The following is a 21,326-nucleotide window of genomic DNA, read 5'->3' on the forward strand; positions in this document are numbered from 1 at the left end:
GTGTAAAATTCTCCGAAGGTCCGGGCTATGTCTTGGGGGTGTGACATGAGGGCCCCCTTTTTGTCTTTAATTTGGTGGGGTGTGGACATGTGAGAGCGCTCCGAGAGTTTACGTGCCAGGATAGTATGGGCCTTATTCCCCTTGTCATAATATGTTTGTCTTAATCGAGTAAGTGCCTTCTCTACCTGTCCTAACGCTAAATCTCGAAGGGTGTTTCTGAGGCAGATTACTTTTTTGAGAAGGTTTAGGGATGGTGATACTTGCAGTCGGAGTTCTAGAGTCTTAAGGTCTCTTTCGGCTTGAATTTTAGATGCCATCGCGTTTTTCTTCATAGCCGAAGAAATTGCTATACACCGTCCCCGTAGGACTGCCTTGTGGGCTTCCCAGAGGGTGGTTAAGGAGACTTCGGGGGTGTTGTTTTCTAGGAAGTAATTCTGCAGGGTTGTCTCTAGTTCCGATCTGGACGGAATATGTTGTAAGAGGAAGTTGTTTAGCTGCCAATTACTAGGTTTACGGGTTGGGCTACCTATTTCTAGTGACACAAGGACTGGGGCATGATCAGACCACGAGATGGGGAGGATCTGGGCGGTTTTGGTGGCGCGTAGGGTATTGTTATTAACGAAGATATAGTCTATGCGGGAATGCATGAGGTGGGGGGCAGAATAGAATGTGAATTGCTTATCCCCTGGGTGTAAGGCTCTCCATGCATCGAATAAAGCATGTCGCCTAGTCAGCTGACGAAACAACTTGGAATCACGGACAGCCCGAGCCTGATGGGCTGCAGGGTTAATCACGTGACGGTCCAAACCCACTGAGTGCACCAAGTTGTAGTCTCCGCCAACGATTAAGTAATCATTGGGTTGTCTAAACAGGCGGGCGAGGACCCTAGATAGGAAATGTATTTGATGGGTATTGGGTGCGTAGATATTACAGAAAGTTACCGCCTGTGTTTGCCACTGACCTCTTAGAATTATATAGTGTCCCCCCGGGTCGACGAGGGAGTCGGTGCATTTAAATGGAGAGCCTTTTTTAAACAGAATGGCAACACCCGCACGCTTACGAGGACTAAAGGCCTGATAAATCTGGGGGTACTGTTTGGATGCGAAGGCGAAAGCATTCCCTCTATTGAAGTGTGTCTCCTGCAGCATAGCTACATCTGCCCCAATCTGCCTGAGTTCCCTCAGTGCGAGATGTCTTTTTTTGTTTGAGTTCAAGCCATGGACATTAAACGATAAGATCTTAGCCATGGTCGATGGCGTGTGCGTGCATCAGATTACTTAGCTTATCCAGTCGTGGACCTTCCAGGAAGTCTAAGGTGCGACGGGGATCAGGCGTGAGAGGAAGCCGAGTGGTTGCTCCAGACCTGCGGTGAGCCATAAAAGGAAAAGAAATAGGGGTGGGGGGGAGATAGAAGAAGTAGAATAAGTGGAGGGGAGAAAAGAAAAGGAGAGAAATAGTTAGTAGCAAATCATTTAGTAATAAACATTTTGTTGTTGTCTCGGGCAGTAGAGACCGCCCGAATTCTAAGAGGTTCCAGTAGGTCCCCTCGGCCGGGGCCCCCAACGAGGGTTCAGGCCGGGGGGGCATAGCGAACAAACAAAATCAACTGTGTTCAAGTCCTCAAAACAGAGTGACAATAGGGAACTCTAGTGGGATTGACCTCTAGGGGGGGATCAGTTTCGACCAAAAGTTCCACCGCTGAGCTGTCTCCAGCAAGAAGGGGGGTGCCCTGTGTTGCTAATGAAATGAGAGGTGGGGAAGGCCTAGGGGGGGTAGCTTATAATTGTATTGGGTGGGGCAGGAGAGGGGGGAGATATAGTCATCCTTTTTTAGGCTTTGTTTTGGTGGATCCGCTGGGAGAGTCCCGATCTCTGGGTCGCTTAGTTGGTGGGACCTTCTGCCACACCACTGGAGGAGGTGTGGGCAAATCCACTAAATCCCATTCAGGCAAGCGAGGTAGTGGGATTTCCATGGTGTCACAGAAATTTTCCAAGTCTTCTGGAAAGCGTAGCACCGCAGTTTTTCCCTGCCTTCGGGCAGTGAGGCTGAAGGGGAATCCCCAGCGGTAGGTGATGTCGTTTTCCTGGAGCAGGATGAGTAGGGGATGGAGCAGTCTGCGTTTCTGTAATGTTATCCAGGAAAGGTCTGGAAATAGCTGGACCTGCGTGTTTTCAAAAAGAATCTTTTTTGTGGTGCGGGCTTTGCGCATGATGTCCTCTTTCAGGGGAAATGAATGGACCCTGCATATGACATCTCGGGGTCTGGAGAAGGGCCCTTTGGGGCGGAGGGCACGGTGGGCACGGTCCATCTCAATGGGTTTGTTTGGGGGGTCCCCCAGAAGGTTGTTAAACAGGAGTTGCAGAGTTTCGTGAAGGTCTTCGGGACCCTCTGACTCAGGTAGACCCCGGACACGAATGTTGTTTCGACGTCCTCGGTTATCCAAGTCTTCGAGGTGACGTTGCATGTTCCGGAGCATTATATGATGGTCGGCCCCCTGTACTTGGGTGCGATGTACTGCCAGCTTGGTCTCCTGAATTTCCTCCTCCGCCATCTCCACCCTGTCAGATAGGTGTTTAAGGTTAGCATGTATCACTTGAATTTCTGCTCGGCATGCTGACTTGACTTCCTCGATGAGGAGTCTGAAGTCCTCCTTAGTGGGAATAGCCTGGAGACAGTCCTGCCATGAGGTGGGGTGCTGGAGGTGGTGAACGTGTTCCATATGGCGTTGTGGGCTATGTGGTGGGGATGGTTCCCTTGCGACTTGGGAGGATGCTGATCCCCTGGGGTCCCAGTGTTGTGGTTGAGGGACCGTCCTGTCCCCCCATGTGAGCCTCTGTGAGTGAGAGGGGAGACCCCCATCTCTAACCTCCATAGGGATCAGGGATGGCGAGCTTGTTATCTGGGCATATGATTTCGTCTGATTCGTTCCTTGCTCTGTGGACCTGGAGGCATTATGGCGGGTCTGTCTCTGTGGTTGAGGGGAGACCGGAGGGGGGCCGAAGTATGGTTGGAGGGTGTCACCGTCAAAGTTCATTTCTGATAACTGACCAATGTCCCCTGTGTTCCCTGGCCCTGGCAGTGGGGGGAAGTCACTGGGTTGCAGGGATGGTGTGGGGGTCGCCGTTCCTCCCAGGGACAGGGATGGATCAGACATGGTGCGCAGCAGCTGCGGGAAGGCCTGTGAGCACTGCGTGTAGGAGTTGGTGAAGAGGCCTAGTAAGGGGTCCTGTGGCGGGCCAGGATGCTTCCCTTGTGCTGGGAGTGGAGGGGGTGGACTCACCGCAGTTGTTCCCCTGCTTCTCCGGTCCCCTGTCTCCCGTTCCAGGTCCGCTGTGCTCTGGAGTAGTGGAGGGGATGCCGAGCTCCGCCGCGGTGACTGCCTCGTGGATGAGGCAGGAGCCGTCGGCGCCATCTTGTCCCTGCCGTCCTCGGACATAGAGGGATGTTTAAAGTACCCGTGGAGGGTTGTTGTGGAGCCGGACGGCGGTTGGGATGATCCCCTGGGTTTGGAGGATCTGGTTCTCCTGCTGCCTCCCATAAAATGTAGCTGAAAATCCCCCTTTCAGGCCTTAATGCTGCGGGCTGGTGGAGAGCTGAGGGCTCAGGCGTCCATGCAGGGCAACTTCCGGTCCCGCCCCCCTAGCTTGTGTCTATTTTAATGCAGAAATCTGGGCAGCTGTAAAGTCGCTTCATCAGTCCTCATGAGAGTCCTCATTAGAACTCTAGTAGAGAAAGTGGTAAACTTGGTTGGTTTTCAGATTATACTATTATAGATAAAATATAGAGAGTCTTGTTAATGGATTTCTTTGGCTACTTTTAGTAATGCAACTAAATCTGTTATTTCATCATTGCTTAATTTTAAACCCTTTGCATTACCAAACTTCTATATGTCTTACATCTCTTTTTAAAATCTTGTTCTGTTCTTTTTCTCCTGAAGGGGTCAAGTCAGGAACATGGCAACTTTGAAGGACAGTAAGTATTTCTATTTTAAATACCATTGGTTTTCAAGTCAGCCACGTTTTGTTTTCTGTTTGTATGCAAATGTGCTTTATATTTCATTGTCACTCAATTGTTTTACAGTTACAAGACGTTTGAAATCCATCAAGAACATCCAGAAGATTACCAAATCTATGAAGATGGTGGCAGCAGCAAAGTATGCAAAAGCTGAGAGGGAGTTGAAACCAGCTAGAGTATATGGAACAGGGGCTCTAGGTACTTCTGCTAGATCTTTTTTGTCTTTTTTTCCAGGTTTGGAGCAGAATCGTAACTCTGAACTCCAGGATGTAAAAAAAAAAACAAAACCCTTGTAATAGGCTGTAATAGTTGCCTTAATTCTTGCATCAGTAGGCGCTGGCGCAATCCTCCTTTCTTCGAAGCATAGGGTTGTAGGCGGTCCTGTGCCATTATTGCATATGATGCAGAGGGCTACTGGTTTCTTCATTAAATGTAACATCATAGTGAGACCTGTAGTCGGAGCACCGAAGAAAGGGGGCATTGGGCGACTTGGCACACAGCGTGGAGGAAGCCTGCTGGAGAGAGGGATAGGGTACGTATCACACTCTACCTCTAGACTTGACTAGCATTCCACCCTTACAGTGTGGGGAGGCCCCACTGCCAGGGTCTTCCTTTTTTTTTCTTTTTTTTCTTTTTAAGCCTGTAGTGGGGCTTTGTCAGTTTTTGCTGTCAATACTGTTTTAGGTGGAGTATTTTATAATGGTTTAGAAAACTGGACCATTTAACGAACATTATAAATTATTGGCACTTAACTAGGATTTGTTTTAGAACTGCAGATATGGTATGCCTTAAAGTGGTTGTAAAGGCAGAAGAATGCATTAAGATAAAAAGCCTTCTGTGTGCAGCAGCCCCCCTCACACTTACCTGAGGTCCCTCTCTGTCCAGCGATGTCCACAAGTGTCTCAGCTTTCCAAGGTTCTCCCTCTGGCTGAGACACAGCAGCAGTGCCATTGGCTGCCGCTGCTGTCAATCAAAGCCAGCTAGCCAATTGGGATAGGAGGTGGGGCTCAGGGAGCTGTGACTCGGGTGCCCCCCATAGCAAGCTGCTTGCTGTTGGGGCACTGAACAGGAGCGAGAGGCCAGGAGCAGAGAAGAGGAGGATCCAGGCTGCTCTGTGCAAATCCACTGCACAGTGCAGGTAGGTATAACATGTTTATGTTTGTTATTTTTAAAGGAAAAAAAAACGAGACTTTACAATCACTTTAACCATTTCAGTCCCAGAAGGTTTAACCCCCTTCCTGGCCAGAGCACTTTTTACAACTTGGCACTGCGTCTATTTAACTGGTAATTGCGCGGTCATGCAATGCTGTAACCAAATGAAATTTGCCCCCCCCCCCCCCCCCCAAATAGAGCTTTCTTTTGGTGCTATTTGATCACCTCTGTGGTTTTTTATTTTTTGCGCTATACACAAAGCGACAATTTTGAAGAAAAAAACTATTTTTTACTTTTTGCTATAATATCCCCAAAAATGTTTTTTAAAAAATTTCTCGCAGCAAGCGTATATTGATTGCTTTTGCACAAAAGTTATAGCATCTACAAATTATGGGACAGATTTTTGAGGTTTTTTTTTTTTTTTTTTTTTACTAGTAATGTTGGTGTTCTGCGATTTTTATCAGTATTGCGACAGACAGATTGGACACTTTTGACACATTTTTGGGACCATTGACATTTATACATCGATCGGTGCTATAAAAATTCACAGATTACTGTGTAAATTGCACTGGTAGGGAAGGGGTTAACACTAGGGGGGCGATCAAGGGGTTAAATGTATATTCTAACTGTATGGGGATAGGACTGAGTAGGATAGGAGACATCGCTGTTCCTACTTACTAGGAATAAACGACATGTCTCCTCTCCTCTGACAGCACAGGGATTTGTATGTTTACACACACAAATCCCCGTGCTGGCGCTCGTGCACGTGATGATGCGCAGCAGGCGCCCACTGGCAGCTCTTAAAGGAACCCCATACCTGTACAGGGTTTCGCGCAGGGGAGCCATTCTGCCCCCCGTAAAAAGACGTGAGCCGATCAGGAATCAGTAAATCGCCGTACCTGTACATCGGTACTTTGACGCTAAATACTGGGGCTATGGCAGTAGCTAGCTCCCATAACCCCAATATTTTCGGGAACGACGTGCGTTTCTCTTTATGATAAAAGTGGTTTCCGTGGCGGATTCACTGCAAGATTACTTTTATCAGCGGCAGAAGAGGTGCCCCCCCCTCTCGCCGCACTACCGGACCCACCGGTAGCGGCGGAGACTATCGCTTCCTCTTCTGTGCGCTTGGCTGGCTGCCGACTGAGGGGAAGATGACCCCTGCTCGGCTTCATAGCATGGGAGGGCGGAAGCAACATCAAACGTCACTTCCACCCATAGCTCTTAAAGGACCCTTTTTTTTCTATTGAATTTTAGTGTATATATGAGATATAAAGTCTTTTTGACCCCAGATCTCATATTTAAGAGGTCCTGTCATGATTTTTTTACATTGCTTGTAATAGGAATAAAAGTGACCCAAATTTTTTTTTTTTTTTTTTTTTTTTAAACTGTGTCAAAATAGAAAAAGTAAAATAAGTAAATAAAAAATGTTTTTACAGCGCTCTATCCCGACGAGCTCGCACACAGAAACTGCACTACTTTGATGCGTCTTTGATTCAAGTCGCATCAAAGTTGCACTCCAAATTGCGCGACATTGGATTTGCACTTGTGGAAACAAAGCCTTAAAGGTGAATCCTTTTTAACTTTTTTTTTTTCCTGGAGGGTAATGTATAATAGTGCAGCGCTGTCATAAGTGCTGAATGCTGGCAATGGTTTGTCATTGCAGTGTACCATTGCTATTTTGGTGACTCTATAATAACTGTAAGGGGTCTTGCACGTGGCTGTAAGTGCAGCTTTTACAGGGAATCTTGCTGGCAGACGGTGACAGCTACATCCTGTGTAAAATGTGCTCTGTATGCATTTTAAATTTGAGAAGTGTTTACATGTGTACAGCAGTACAGTGTAAATGGCATCCATTGTCCACAACTGCTGCTCAGCTAGTTGCTAGGATGCAGGCAGCAGAGGTCACCTGTGCCCTATCAACAAAGGATGCCAATCCAGTTGCAGACGCCAGTAAAGGCCAGGGCCAGTCAAAATGCAATGGCGGTCAGATCCCATTCAGGTTCATATTTGGAGTGAGGGGGATGGGTTCACTGTTCTTAGCGTCCTGGCGCTGATCTTTTTTTAAAATGCATTAACGAACATGGGGGATAAGGATGGTTATACGTGGGAGGAGCTGTTTATGTTGCTTCTGTTTTGGAGCACCATTGCGCTTTTTACAGAAGCACCAAGCACTGTACAGTTTTTGTGCATATTATTCTATTGTTTTTTGTGTTACAAATACATTGATGTATAAAGCACCATTCACTAGGATGTATATTGTTTGATATAGGCTGCTAGCACTGTTTCATACTTTATATACCAAAGCTTGTTTGTTGATGGAAATGATTGTATTTTCAACTGCATATACCCTAATGCCGCGTACACACGGTCGGACTTTTCGTCTACAAAAGTCCAACGGACGCTGACGGACTAAAGCTGGCTGGTAATCCGATCGTGTGTGGGCTTCTCCGGACTTTCAACGGACTTTTTCAGCCTCAAATCCGACGGACTTTAGATTTGAAACATGCTTCAAATCTTTCCGACGGACTCGAGTCCGGTCGAAAAATCCGCTCGTCTGTATGCTAGTCTGACGGACAAAAACCCATGCTAGGGCAGCTATTGGCTACTGGCTATCAACTTCCTTATTTTAGTCCGGTGTACGTCATCACGTAAGAATTCGACGGACTTTTGTGTGATCGTGTGTAGGCAAGTCTGTTCGTTAGAAAGTCCGCCGCAAGTCCGTCGAAAGTCCGTCGAAAGTCTGTCGGACAGGCTGTCGGACTTTTGTAGCTGAAAAGTCCGACCGTGTGTACGCCCCATAACAGTATTAGTGCACTTCTAAGAATGCTAGAACTGACTGTCGCTGGTGCTAAACAAGTGTGCAGCAAGTGAGGTTGGAAATTCTTGTTCTGGATACCGGTGCTGGTTAATATTAAAACCCCTGGATCGGTATAACAGTCAAGCAGTTAGCATTTTCAGAAGAAGTCAGCAGTGGCAGTCTGTATCTCTTTCTTAGAACAGTTTTTTTAAGGTATATTTTTCCAAACAAATTGTCAGTTGAAAGTGCTAAATATTTTTCTTTTTCTTCCCTTTAGCATTGTATGAGAAAGCTGAAATTAAGACTCCTGAAGACCAGAAAAAGCACCTCATTATCGGTGTTTCCTCTGATAGGGGTCTTTGTGGTGCTATTCATACATCTGTGGCTAAAGCTATTAAGAATGAAATTTCCTCGCTCGCTGGTAGTGGAAAAGAAGTTAAGGTGCTTGGAATTGGGGACAAGTTGAGAGGTATACTGCAAAGGTAAGTATGATCCAGTTTAAGGGCAGAGAAAGATTGATTAATGTCCAACTCAGGCGATCATTTTTCCCCAATCTAGGAGCCAAAGTACAATTTATGTTGGCCTTGCAACATATGCTTTCTATAACAATAAGCTTATAGTGGGGTCAGCCAAAAAGGCTACACAGTGCAGTACATATATTCACCTGTAATATTTTTCTGCAAAAAAATGAATAGTTGTAATGGACACTTTTTATAAAATAGAAAACATATTAAATGTTTAAACTGAGAAAATCACTTTAACCACTTGACGACCGCCTCACGCCAATTTACGTCGGCAAGGTGGCACGGACAGGCAAAATCACGTACATATACGTGATTTGCCTTCCGCGGGGGGGGGGTCCGATCGGACCCCCCCCCCCCCCCCCGCTGCCCGAGGCGGTCGTCTTTTCTCCCACGGCGATCGGAGATGAGGGGGAGGCCATCCTTTCGTGGCCCCCCCCTCGCGATCGCCGCCGGCCAATGAGAACATTCCTTTGCTGCTGTATGCTAAACAGCAGCAAAGGAAATGATGTCATCTCTCCTCGGCTCGGTAATTTCCGTTCCGGCCTGAGGAGAGAAGACAGGTATGTGAGTGCACAAACACTACACACACAGTAGAACATGCCAGGCACACAAAACACCCCGATTCCCCCCCCCCCGTCACAAACTGACACCAGCAGTTTTTTTTTTTTTTTTTTTCTGATTACTGCATTGGTGTCAGTTTGTGACAGTTACAGTGTTGGGACAGTTAGTATTACCCCCCTTTAGGTCTAGGATACCCCCCTAACCCCCCCTAATAAAGTTTTAACCCCTTGATCACCCCCTGTCACCAGTGTCACTAAGCGATCATTTTTCTGATCGCTGTATTAGTGTCGCTGGTGACGCTAGTTAGTGAGGTAAATATTTAGGTTCGCCGTCAGCGTTTTATAGCGACAGGGACCCCCATATACTATCTAATAAATGTTTTAACCCCTTGATTGCCCCCTAGTTAACCCTTTCACCACTGATCACCGTATAACTGTTGCGGGTGACGCTGGTTAGTTTGTTTATTTTTTATAGTGTCAGGGAACCCGCCGTTTATTACCGAATAAAGGTTTAGCCCCCTGATCGCCCGGCGGTGATATGCGTCGCCCCAGGCAGCGTCAGATTAGCGCCAGTACCGCTAACACCCACGCCCTTAGTGGTATAGTATCTGATCGGATCAATATCTGATCCGATCAGATCTATACTAGCGTCCCCAGCAGTTTAGGGTTCCCAAAAACACAGTGTTAGCGGGATCAGCCCAGATACCTGCTAGCACCTGCGTTTTGCCCCTCCGCCCGGCCCAGCCCAAGTGCAGTATCCATCACTGTCACTTACAAAACACTAAACGCATAACTGCAGCGTTCGCAGAGTCAGGCCTGATCCCTGCGATCGCTAACAGTTTTTTTGGTAGTATTTTGGTGAACTGGCAAGCACCAGCCCCAGGCAGCGTCAGGTTAGCGCCAGTAGCGCTAACACCCACGCACGCACCGTACAGCTCCCTTAGTGGTATAGTATCTGATCGGATCAATATCTGATCCGATCAGATCTATACTAGCGTCCCCAGCAGTTTAGGGTTCCCAAAAACGCAGTGTTAGCGGGATCAGCCCAGATACCTGCTAGCACCTGCGTTTTGCCCCTCCGCCCGGCCCAGCCCACCCAAGTGCAGTATCGATCGATCACTGACACTTACAAAACACTAAACGCATAACTGCAGCGTTCGCAGAGTCAGGCCTGATCCCTGCGATCGCTAACAGTTTTTTTGGTAGTATTTTGGTGAACTGGCAAGCACCAGCCCCAAGCAGCGTCAAATTAGCGCCAGTACCACTAACACCCACGCACGCACCGTACACCTCCCTTAGTGGTATAGTATCTGAACGGATCAATATCTGATCCGATCAGATCTATACTGGCGTCCCCAGCAGTTTAGGGTTCCCAAAAACGCAGTGTTAGCGGGATCAGCCCAGATACCTGCTAGCACCTGCATTTTGCCCTTCCGCCCAGCCCAGCCCACCTAAGTGCAGTATCGATCGATCACTGTCACTTACAAAACACTAAACGCATAACTGCAGCGTTCGCAGAGTCAGGCCTGATCCCTGCGATCGCTAACAGTTTTTTTGGTAGCTTTTTATTGAACTGGCAAGCGCCAGCGGCCTAGTACACCCCGGTCGTAGTCAAACCAGCACTGCACTAACACTTGGTGACGTGGCGAGTCCTATAAGTGCAGTTCAAGCTGGTGAGGTGGCAAGCACAAGTAGTGTCCCGCTGCCACCAAGAAGACAAACACAGGCCCGTCGTGCCCATAATGCCCTTCCTGCTGCATTCGCCAATCCTAATTGGGAACCCACCGCTTCTGCAGCGCCCGTACTTCCCCCATTCACATCCCCAACCAAATGCAGTCAGCTGCATGAGAGGCATTTTCTTTATGTCCTCCCGAGTACCCCTACCCAACGAACCCCCCCAAAAAAGATGTCGTGTCTGCAGCAAGCGCGGATATAGGCGTGACACCCGCTATTATTGTCCCTCCTGTCCTGACAATCCTGGTCTTTGCATTGGTGAATGTTTTGAACGCTACCATTCACTAGTTGAGTATTAGCGTAGGGTACAGCATTGCACAGACTAGGCACACTTTCGCAGGGTCTCCCAAGATGCCATCGCATTTTGAGAGACCCGAACCTGGAACTGGTTACCGTTATAAAAGTTACAGTTACAAAAAAAGTGTAAAAAAAAAATAAAAAATATATATATAAAATAAAAAAAAATAGTTGTCGTTTTATTGTTCTCTCTCTCTCTATTCTCTCTATTGTTCTGCTCTTTTTTACTGTATTCTATTCTGCAATGTTTTATTGTTATTATGTTTTATCATGTTTGCTTTTCAGGTATGCAATTTTTTATACTTTACCGTTTTCTGTGCTTTATTGTTAACCATTTTTTTGTCTTCAGGTACACCATTCACGACTTTGAATGGTTATACCAGAATGATGCCTGCAGGTTTAGGTATCATCTTGGTATCATTCTTTTCAGCCAGCGGTCGGCTTTCATGTAAAAGCAATCCTAGTGGCTAATTAGCCTCTAGACTGCTTTTACAAGCCGTGGGAGGGAATGCCCCCCCCCCCCCCCCCCCACCGTCTTCCGTGTTTTTCTCTGGCTCTCCTGTCTCAACAGGGAACCTGAGAATGCAGCCGGTGATTCAGCCAGCTGACCATAGAGCTGATCAGAGACCAGAGTGGCTCCAAACATCTCTATGGCCTAAGAAACCGGAAGCTACGATCATTTTATGACTTAGATTTTGCCGGATGTAAATAGCGCCATCGGGAAATTGGGGAAGCATTTTATCACACCGATCTTGGTGTCATCAGATGCTTTGAGGGCAGAGGAGAGATCTAGGGTCTAATAGACCCCAATTTTTTCAAAAAAGAGTACCTGTCACTACCTATTGCTATCATAGGGGATATTTGCATTCCCCGAGATAACAATAAAAATGATTAAAAAAAAAAAAAAAAAATGAAAGGAACAGTTTAAAAATAAGATAAAAAAGCAAAAAAATAATAAAGAAAAAAAAAAAAAAAAAAAAAGCACCCCTGTCGCCCCCTGCTCTCGCGCTAAGGCGAACGCAAACGGCGGTCTGTCGTCAAACGTAAACAGCAATTGCACCATGCATGTGAGGTATCGCCGCGAAGGTCAGATCGAGGGCAGTAATTTTTGCAGTAGACCTCCTCTGTAAATCTAAAGTGGTAACCTGTAAAGGCTTTTAAAGGCTTTTAAAAATGTATTTATTTTGTTGCCACTGCACGTTTGTGCGCAATTTTAAAGCATGTCATGTTTGGTATCCATGTACTCGGCCTAAGATCATCTTTTTTATTTCATCAAACATTTGGGCAATATAGTGTGTTTTAGTGCATTAAAATTTAAAAAAGTGTGTTTTTTCCCCAAAAAATGCGTTTGAAAAATCGCTGCGCAAATACTGTGTGAAAAAAAAAAAATGAAACACCCACCATTTTAATCTGTAGGGCATTTGCTTTAAAAAAATATATAATGTTTGGGGGTTCAAAGTAATTTTTTTGCAAAAAAAAATAACTTTTTCATGTAAACAATGAGTGTCAGAAAGGGCTTTGTCTTCAAGTGGTTAGAAGAGTGGGTGATGTGTGACATAAGCTTCTAAATGTTGTGCATAAAATGCCAGGACAGTTCAAAACCCCCCCAAATGACCCCATTTTGGAAAGTAGACACCCCAAGCTATTTGCTGAGAGGCATGTCGAGTCCATGGAATATTTTATATTGTGACTCAAGTTGCGGGAAAGAGACAAATTTTTTTTTTTTTTTTTTTTTGCACAAAGTTGTCACTAAATGATATATTGCTCAAACATGCCATGGGAATATGTGAAATTACACCCTAAAATACATTCTGCTGCTTCTCCTGAGTACGGGGATACCACATGTGTGAGACTTTTTGGGAGCCTAGCCGTGTACGGGACCCCGAAAACCAAGCACCGCCTTCAGGCTTTCTAAGGGCATGAATTTTTGATTTCACTCTTCACTGCCTATCACAGTTTCGGAGGCCATGGAATGCCCAGGTGGCACAAACCCCCCCCCCAAATGACCCCATTTTGGAAAGTAGACACCCAAAGCTATTTGCTGAGAGGTATAGTGAGTATTTTGCAGACCTCACTTTTTGTCACAAAGTTTTGAAAATTGAAAAAAGAAAAAAAAAATTTTTTTCTTGTCTTTCTTCATTTTCAAAAACAAATGAGAGCTGCAAAATACTCACCATGCCTCTCAGCAAATAGCTTGGGGTGTCTACTTTCCAAAATGGGGTCATTTGGGGGGGTTTTGTGCCACCTGGGCATTCCATGGCCTCTGAAACTGTGATAGGCAGTGAAGAGTGAAATCAAAAATTTACACCCTTAGAAATCCTGAAGGCGGTGCTTGGTTTTCGGGGCCCCGTACGCGGCTAAGCTCCCAAAAAGTCCCACACATGTGGTATCCCCATACTCAGGAGAAGCAGCTGAATGTATTTTGGGGTGCAATTCCACATAGGCCCATGGCCTGTGTGAGCAATATATCATTTAGTGACAACTTTTTGTAAATATTTTTTTTTTTTTTTGTCATTATTCAATCACTTGGGACAAAAAAAATAAATATTCAATGGGTTCAACATGCCTCTCAGCAATTTCTTAGGGGTGTCTACTTTCCAAAATGGGGTCATTTGGGGGGGGGTTTGTACTGCCCTGCCATTTTAGCACCTCAAGAAATGACATAGGCAGTCATAAACTAAAAGCTGTGTAAATTACAGAAAATGTACCCTAGTTTGTAGACGCTATAACTTTTGCGCAAACCAATAAATATATGCTTATTGACATTTTTTTTACCAAAGACATGTGGCCGAATACATTTTGGCCTAAATGTATGACTAAAATTTAGTTTATTGGATTTTTTTTATAACAAAAAGTAGAAAATATCATTTTTTTTCAAAATTTTCGGTCTTTTTCCGTTTATAGCGCAAAAAATAAAAACTGCAGAGGTGATCAAATACCATCAAAAGAAAGCTCTATTTGTGAGAAGTAAAGGACGCAAATTTCGTTTGGGTACAGCATTGCATGACCGCGCAATTAGCAGTTAAAGCGACGCAGTGCCAAATTGGAAAAAGACCTCTGGTCCTTAGGCAGCATAATGGTCCGGGGCTCAAGTGGTTAAAAATGATATTAAAGACAAGTTGTTGTGTGTTTTTTTTTTTTTTTTTTTTTTTTTCTTTTCTTTTATGTTTTTTTCGTTTTTTTTTTTTTTTTTTTTTTTAAATAACAAACATGTCATACTTGCCTGCTGTGTGCAGTGCTTTTGCACAGAGCAGCCCTGATCCTCCTCTTGGGTCCCCCACCAGTGCCCTTCCCTCCTGCCAAGTGCCCCCACAGCAAACAGCTTTCTGTTGGGGCACCCATGCAGGCTCACTCCAGAGCCTCTGTTCTGTGTGTCCATTCAGACACGGAGCTTGAGGCTCGGCTCCGCCCCCTCTCTTCTCATTGGCTCGCTGGCTGTGATGGACAAGCAGTGGCTCCTGTCTCCGCCAATGAGGAGGGAAAGCCAAGGCTTTTGTGCATTTCGCTGGATCTTGATGAACCTCAGGTAAGTGGGGGGGGGGGCTGCTACACACAAGGTTTTTTAGCTTCATGCATAGAATGCATGAAGCTAAATAACCTTTGAGCCTTTAGAACCACTTTAAGAAAAAAAATATGGTCATTTTAAAATTGATGGCAGCAACACATCTCAAAGTTTGGACAGTGCAGTAAAAAGCTGGCAAAGTGCATGGTACTAACAAGGAAGAGCTGTAAGAACATTTTGCAACTAATTAGGTTTAATAGCAACAGGTCAGTTACCTGATTGGGTATAAAAAGAGCATCCTAGAGAGTCACAGAAGTAAAGATGGGCAGAGGGTCACCAATCTGTGAAAAGCTGTGTCTAAAAATGGTTGAACAAATTCACAGTATTGTTCCTTAACGTAAAATTGTAAAGACTTTAAATATATCATCATCATAATATCAAAAGATTCAGAGAATCTGGAGAACTCTCTGTGCGCAAGGGACAAGGATAAAACTCAATATTTGATGCCAGTGACCTTCTGGCCCTCAAGTGGCACTGTATTAAAAACAATCATGATTCTGTGATGGACATCACTGCATGGGTTTCAGGAATCCATGGGCACCGCGTCCTCTGGACTAAAGAGGAGAGGTACCTTCCGGCTTGTTATTAGAGCTCAGTTCAAAAGCCTGCATCTCTGGTGGTATTGCTCAACAGTCCTGGGTCGTCTTTGTCGTATTTTTCGTTTCAAGATGTGCCAAATATTTTCAATTAGTGTGTATGGAAATGGGCAGCTTGCATATCTGGAAAGGCAACATCAATGCTGAAGGTTAAATCCAGGTTTAAGAGCAGCATATGCTCCCATCCGGACAACATCTTTTTCAACAGGACAGTGCCATACTGCATCTATGACAACAGAATGGCTTTTTAGCATAAGAATTCAGGTGCTTAACTGCCTGCCTGCAGACAAGAACCTGAATTATTATACTAAAAAGCAATTCTGTTGTCATAGATGCGGTATGGCACTTTCCTGCTGAAATATACAAGACCTTCCCTGAAAAAGAGGTTGTCTGGATGGGAGCATATGCTGCTCTTAAAGCGGGGTTCCACCCAAATTTTGAACAATATCTGTATGTATTCTCTTCCTTGCCTAGATGCTGACATGCCGTTTAAAAAAATTTAAATCGCTGTAATTACCTTTTATTTTTCTATTCTTCTTTGCACTTCCTGGTTCTCCTCCCGTGGGAGTAGGCGTGTTTCTAGCCTCTCCCTGACTCCTGGGAGCTAGTCTCAGGCTTCCCAGGATGCCACTGAGCATGTGCGGGAACGAGCGGTGAATGCTGGGAGCACAGCATTCACCACATCCAGGAAATAAATGCTTGTGGGCTTCAGATGCCCACAATGAAGATGGAAACCGCCTGCAGTGAATAATATAAGTTATTCTTTCCGACGAAATCTGACACAGGTGGACATATTACACACAATATTTGAGTATGTAATGCTGAGAAGAAAAGTTTGTGAATGAACTCCAAAAAAAAAAAACGATAGATAGGTGGACCCCCGCTTTAAAACTGGATTTACCCTTCAGCATGGATGGTGCCTTTCCAGGCATGCAAACTGCTCATTCCATATGCACAAAATAAAAATATTTGTAGCATCTTTAAACAAAAAATACGACAGAAGATCCAGGACTGTTGAGCAGTTAGAATCCTATATTGGGCAAGAATAGGACAACCTTCCTTTTCAAAACGCCAGCAACTGGTCTCCTCAGTTCCCAGATGTTTCCAAAGTGTGAAAAGAAGGGGGATGCTACTCCATGGTAAACCTAACCCTAGCCCAACTTTTTTGAGATGTTGCTACCATCACTTTCAAAATTACCTTATTTTTTTTGTTAATATGGTACATTTTCTCAGTTTAAACATTTAATATGTATTCTGTTTTCTATTGTGAACAAAATATGGGTTTATGAGATTTGCAAATCATTGCATTCTGTTTTTATGCAGATTTTACCCAATAGCCTAACTTTTTTTAGTGACAAGGTTTATTCTGTTTGGGAAACTGTTTTTGAGGGAAGTGATTAAGTTTGTTCCAGTTTTTTAATGCCTGTTTTGGAAAGGGATTTTTTAGTGGTGAGATGTATACGCAGTCACAGAGAATCATCAGGTTGGGTAGATAAAACCAGACTGCATAGGGTTTTGTTGTCAGCACTCAGCACCAAGTATTGGGGTTTTCCACAAAACATTTGGCGCTGAAAAAAAGTGCTTAGCCTAAAAGCAAACTCTAACCCTGACACTTAACTTCATCTGTCAAAGACTGTCAAAATGGACCCCTCCTGAAAATACTATTTGCTTGATTGTTTTTATGGTGTCAACATTTGCTGAGACACTGACTTGGATCTAGGATGCAGCATGTAGAGTGTCTTGAAAAAGTATTGATACCCCTTGAAATTTTACACATTTTGTCATGTTAGAACCAAAAATGTAAATGTATTTTATTGGGATTTTATGTGATAAACCAACACAGTGGCACATAATTGTGAAGTGGAAGGAAAATGATAAATGGTTTTCAAAAACTTTTACAAATATCTGAAAAGTGTACCGTGCATTTGTATTCACCGCCCTTTACTCTGATACCCCTAACTAAAATCTAGTGGAACCAATTGCCTTCAGAAGTCATCTAATTAGTAAATGGACTCCACCTGTCTGTAATTTAATCTTAGTAGAAATACAGCTGTTCTGTGAAGCCCTCAGAGGTTTGTTAGAGAACCTTAGTGGAAAAAAACTGCATCATGAAGGCCAAGGAACCCACCAAACAGGTCAGGGATAAAGCTGTGGAGACGTGTAAAGCAGGGTTAGGTTATGAAAAAAATATCCCAAGCTTCGAACAACTTACGGTGCACTGTTCAATCCATCATCTGAAAATGGAAAGAGTATGGCACAACTGCAAACCTATCAAGACTTGGCTGTCCTCCTAAACTGATTAATGCTCCCCCTGCCTGGCTTGTCAGAGAAGCAGCCAAGAGGCCCATGGTAACTCTGGAGGAGCTGCAGAGATCCACAGCTCAGGTGGGAGAATCTGTCCACAGGACAACTACTAGTCGTGCACTCCACAAATCTGGCCTTTGGAGGAGTGGCAAGGAGAAATCCATAAGTCCCACTTGCAGTTTGTGAGAAGCCATGTGGAGGACACAGCAAATATGTGGAAGAAGGTGCTTTGGTCAGATGAGACCAAAATTGAACTTTTTGGCCTAAACGCAAAACGCTATGTGTGGCGAAAAATTAACACTGCACATCACCCTGAACAAACCATCCTCACTGTGAAACATGGTGGTGGCAGCATCATGTTGTGGGGTGTTGCTTTTCTTCAGCAGGGCCAGGGAAGCTGATCAGAGTTGATGGGAAGATGGAGGGAGTCAAATACAGAGCAATCTTAAATGAAAACCTGTTAGTCTGCTTAAGACTTGAGACTGGGGTAGAGGTTCACCTTCCAGCAGGACAACAACCTTAAACATACAGCCAGAGCTACAATGGAATGGTTTAGATCAAAGCATATTCATGTGTTAGAAGACCCAGTCAAAGTCCACACCTGAATCCATTGAGAATCTGTGGCAAGACTTGAAAATTGCTGTTCATAGATGCTCTCCATCCAATCTGGCAGAGCTTTGAGCTCTCTAGATGTGCAAAGCTGATGGAGACATCCACAAAAAGACTTGCAGCGAAAGGTGGTTCTACAAAGTATTGACTCAATTCAAATGCACGCCACGCTTTTCACATAAATGGTTTTCGAATTCTTTTACAAATAAATATATCATTTTTCTTCCACTTCACAATTATGTACCACTTTGTGTTGGTCTATCACATGAAATCACAATAAAATACGTTTTTGGTTGTAACATGGAAAAATGTGTAACTTTTCAAGGCATTGTAAAGTCTGAGTGCCTGATCTCAGCCCGTTAGTTTCAACTTTGTGATTTGAGTAGTATTGAAAATATTGGATAAGCATTGACTGGTAAGGGAACTAGCAATATCTGGAGAGTTAAGCAATGGCAGCCTCCTTCTTTTTTTTCCAGTATAGGGTTTCATTACATTTAAAAAAAAAAAAAAAAAAACAGAGATGAAACAAATCTCCCTGCATACATTTTACATGTATATCTGCTGTCTTCATCTTTGTATACTGTTTAGAAAGTGCACATCTTGTTGCAGATATTCTCTTCCTGGTTAGCACTGCAGTGAAGCCTGGGCAGGCAGCTGATTGGAGGAAAGGTGCACACACCCCCTCTCCTCATAGGTAGAGACTTTCAGCTCTGTTTGCTGAATCGTTTAGGGCTCTGCTAATCTATTTATAACATCCTCCCCAACACACAACTCAGGCTGCTTTTATCATATGTAGGGTTGTCCCGATACCACTTTTTTAGGACCGAGTACAAGTACCGATACTTTTTTTCAAGTACTCGCCGATACCGATTACCGATACTTTTTTTTTAATGTCACGTGACAGTGTTTTTTTTTTTTCATTTTTTTTTTTTTTTTAACAGTGCTTGCTTTTTTTTGGGGGGGGGGGGGGGAGGGGGTGAACGTTGTATGTGTGTGTTATTTTTTTTTTTTTTTTTACAATTTTTATTTTTTAGAATAATATTTCTTTTATTCTTTATTGTTTTTTTTTTTTTTTTTTTTTTTTTTAATCAGCCCTTTTGGGGGGCTTTGGTGAGATATCAGGGGTCTTAACAGACCTCTGATATCTCCCCCTTGAGACAGAGAAAGAGACAGAGGATAGAGATTCCCCAGTCCCTTTCTCTGCAGCATCAGCTGCACTGACAATGAATGGAGAGAAGACCGCAGCTTCTCTCCATTCATAAACTGACACATCGTAATCACAGGAGATTACAATGTTTCAGTTATGTGAATGGACAGAGTCAGCTGACTCTATCCATACACAAAGGAAGGAGGAGGGGGAGGACGGAGGAACTGAGGGGGAGAACGGACGGGACAGATAAGAGCAGAACGGAGGGGACAGATAAGGATAGAGGAATGGAGGGGACAGCTGAGAGGGACAGAGGAAAGGAGGGGGCACGGAGGAGGATGCAGTGACAGTCAGCTGTGAGCGATCACCGCTGTCTGTCACTAAAGCTGGTGAAAGCCGCCGGGGGAGAATCTTGTAACTCCCCCACGCGCCGATCACAGCTGACAGTTCAGGTATCGGGGGAGGCATCGGGAGCATTTGCCCGAGTACAAGTACTTGGGCAAATGCTCGGTATCGGTGCCGATACCGATACTAGTATCGGTATCGGGACAACCCTAATCATATGTGATGGAAAGAAGTTCTCAGGCTGATAACAGACAAACGAAGCAGAAGACAGCTATGGGACATATAGCTTTGAAGAGAGATAACAAAACACTGCAGAGATATATGCCCAGTTCAAATTTCATGAATCAGGTTTACATCCACTTTAAGTCTTTTTGCAAGGTGATTTTAGTAAATTCTCTATTAGAAAAGGTATTTTAAATGTTGACGCTGGTTTCCCATTATTTAAGGACTCATGGTAGCCACTTCCTCATCACCTTTAAAGATGTTGGTAGAAAGCCGCCCACTTTTGGTGATGCCTCTTTTATTGCATCTGAGCTGCTGAACTCTGGCTATGAGTTTGACCAAGGATCTGTGGTGTTCAATCGATTCAGGTATAAAACGATTTCCCCTTCTTTTTTTTTTTTTCTTTTTTTTTTTTTTTCCTATTGTTTGTTCCATATGCTTGAAAACTAATGTTGCCATGTATTGTTGCAGGTCTGTAATCTCCTACAGGACTGAAGAAAAGCCAATATTTTCTCTAGACACGGTTGCCAATTCTGGTAAGGGTTGACCTGTTTTGCTATAGAACAGGGATATGCAATTACCAAATTCACCTTCAGAACAAACCTACAGAACTTATCAGGGATTGCCTGTAGTAGGCAGGAGTTCAGCTGCAAATTGCTAGCAAAGAATTGATTTGCTAGCTACAGCTAAATGCCTGTCATTGGTCATACTGCTATAATGTGCACTGTTACTGTATCCTGGGGTACATGGTTTCAGAAGTTTGCTACTTGTGCTTTATGATACATTTCTCAGCATGTTGGGATATGTAATTCTACAGTATGAGGTGAAGAGTGGTGGTTTGTCAAGTTACCTGTAATTTTATATTAAGCCTCTTGTAAAAAAAGAGCTGCTCCCTTTTTATTTAAAAAAAAAAAAAAAAACTTTAATATTGTTTGTAAGATGACGGACAAGACCCTTATGTGATGGCATAGTGCACATGACAGGAGATATCAGGGGTCTATTAGAACCCTATTGTCACCTCTGCACTCAGAATGTGCTTAATCAGCCTCTTCCCCAGCTAGGGTGGCCAGGGATAAACAGCTTGTGGGTCTGGAAGTGCTCGTATCTGATAGCTTCCATGTTCATACTACACAGGGGAGATCTGCTAACAAATGCTATAATGGCTGGGAGTTTTACATGCATAATAGTGGTGAAAAGGGTTAAGAGGATTCTTGGGTCAACTCTTGCTGTCTGAACACTGTTGGTAAATCCATGATTTCCTAAAGTGGCTGTAAACTGCGGCTGGTCATTTTTACGTACAGGTAAGCCTATAATAAGGCTTACCTGTAGGTAAAATGAATATCTCCTAAACGTGCACTGTTCAGGAGATATTTACCCGGCATACCTTGTCAGAAACTTCAGAGCTTCTTCCTGGAACCAAGGGCTCCTACTTGAATGCGTGGGAGTGACTTCGCAGCTCC

General features: G+C 44.3%; 1 protein-coding gene across 3 annotated transcripts in view; it reads left to right on the top strand.

Annotated features, from left to right (window-relative positions):
* The window catches only part of ATP5F1C (ATP synthase F1 subunit gamma), a 40,475-nt gene that overhangs the window by 10,171 nt on the left and 8,978 nt on the right, over positions 1–21,326 (top strand). For all 3 annotated transcript variants that reach the window (XM_073619443.1, XM_073619444.1, XM_073619442.1), the window contains 5 exons: positions 3,938–3,972; positions 4,081–4,212; positions 8,244–8,448; positions 20,091–20,234; positions 20,338–20,402. In XM_073619443.1, the coding sequence (XP_073475544.1) occupies positions 3,938–3,972; positions 4,081–4,212; positions 8,244–8,448; positions 20,091–20,234; positions 20,338–20,402 (581 nt within the window). Of the gene's footprint in view, positions 1–3,937; positions 3,973–4,080; positions 4,213–8,243; positions 8,449–20,090; positions 20,235–20,337; positions 20,403–21,326 lie in introns of those variants that run through there.

The sequence above is a fragment of the Aquarana catesbeiana genome, linkage group LG03 (assembly GCF_042186555.1).
Source record: "Aquarana catesbeiana isolate 2022-GZ linkage group LG03, ASM4218655v1, whole genome shotgun sequence".
Classification (NCBI taxonomy): domain Eukaryota; kingdom Metazoa; phylum Chordata; class Amphibia; order Anura; family Ranidae; genus Aquarana; species Aquarana catesbeiana.